At 32.1% G+C, this 1,784-nt stretch overlaps 1 protein-coding gene across 1 annotated transcript; it reads left to right on the top strand.

Annotated features, from left to right (window-relative positions):
• Positions 1–497: 497 nt before the first annotated feature.
• On the top strand, positions 498–1,220 carry LOC134259141 (E3 ubiquitin-protein ligase TRIM36-like). The gene has a single exon (XM_062741741.1). The coding sequence runs from the start codon at positions 498–500 to the stop codon at positions 1,218–1,220; it is 723 nt and encodes a 240-aa protein (XP_062597725.1).
• The last annotated feature ends 564 nt before the right edge of the window (positions 1,221–1,784 follow it).

The raw sequence follows: 1,784 nt of genomic DNA, 5'->3' as shown, positions 1-1,784 counted from the left end.
CCAAGTTATTCCCTTCCTCATGCAACTGTTGAATTAAATTCCGTAAGTTGATTTGGACTGTACCATGTTTTCGCTACTTAAAACATTGAATTTGAATACAATCAAATATCAGGTATTAATTTAGAATATTCTCTAAATAATACTATCGAGAAGTACATGTTCTATTTTAGTTTCATCTCTACATAAAATAATTTCCCGGATATGTAAGCCTTATATTTTATTTTTTACGCTTACATGCATTCCGAGGGATTGACAAAAAATCGTGGACTAGCATCATGAAAACAAAAACCTATTATAGTACATCATTTCATTTAGAAAAGTTAATATAATCTTCTATATATAGAAAATAAAACGTTGATATTTTTATCAGAGAATAAATATAAATTTTATTTCACTTTAATACCTAAAAACGCTGTCGGAAGATATAGATTGTTTAAAAGAATCATAGGAATCATTTCTAATACTGTATATTCTATTGTTTGTATAGGAGCTAGAAAATGGCAGCAAGAAGATATTCATCTCAACATGCTAAAGCCATCGTTAAATGTGAGAACTGTGAGAAAAATCCCTCACAATATATATGCAAAACATGTCCTGGTCATCTTTGTAAGGAGTGCAAAATAGATCACGAGTCCAGAAAAATAACAAAAAATCACGAAATTACACACGTTAACAAAAATATGGAGGGGGCACTGTGTTTACTATTCTGTAGAAGGCACGCAGTAAAGAAATTGGAGTTGTATTGCTCTCTTTGCAAAGAGCCTATCTGCACTAAATGCCACATAGAGTCCCATAATGGACATAAAATGGAAGAACTAGCAACTGTATACAATGAAATAAGATGCGAACTTGAAAACAAAAAGGAGTACATAGAAGGGGAGCTTATGCCGCGATATAGAGAATTGTTATCTGATGAGAACATCAAAAAATCAGAAATATCAAAAAGAACCGACGAAGTTCGAAAACAAATAGAAGACCACAAAAAATCAATAATAGAGCAGGTTACGATGATAGAAGAGAATACGCTACAGATTCTACGAAATGAGGAAAAATTGGCCATAGAATCAGTTGAGAAAACAGAAAATGAAATCAAAAGGAGAATTGAAACACTGAAGAATATCAAAGAGGACATTTCTAACACTTTGGTTGCAAACCCAGACGTCACATTTTTCAAAGCAGCATCAACAGCATCTTGCAAGAAATTCAAGTATTCCCAATAACGATTGATTACAGGCTTGAAAACTTTCAGGCGGGTGACAAAAAAGTATTTACAACAGAACGTCCATTTGGAAAAGCTCCAAAGTTTATAAAAAAGGAAGAAATTAACTGGCCAGGGTTTGGGTTTTCAAAACCAAATTGCAATGAGACACAGTCGATCTACGAAACTTGGAAGAGGATAATAGAATCTCCAAATTGATGCTGTTGCACTGAGAATCGAAAATGTACACTCTTTTAAAAGAAAATGAGATTGCTTCATAGGTTATCTAACATTAATTAAATGAAAACAGCAATAACTAATATATTATATATACTATATAAGAATCCTTCATGTACAAAAAAAAAGTTACATAGCGGCTTCAAGTACAACCAAGCTTCTTTCTTTACTTATCATTAGCTCAGAATATTACCAGTAGTGAAAGAGAAACATCAGGAATATTAAAGTGGGGGTGTAAATCATTTATTAGATTAATTAGAGTCTTTTTGATATCATTGACAGCTGCTTTTTCAATAAAAATGGAACTCGTAAATTTACTTCCTTAGTCATTGGTCGTTTGCAAAATTAT

The sequence above is a fragment of the Saccostrea cucullata genome, unplaced genomic scaffold, assembly GCF_032062105.1.
Source record: "Saccostrea cucullata isolate Sc308-1 unplaced genomic scaffold, CSIRO_AGI_Scuc_v1 ctg13661, whole genome shotgun sequence".
NCBI classification, from domain to species: Eukaryota; Metazoa; Mollusca; class Bivalvia; order Ostreida; family Ostreidae; genus Saccostrea; species Saccostrea cuccullata.
This window is presented reverse-complemented; position numbering and strand designations above follow the sequence as displayed.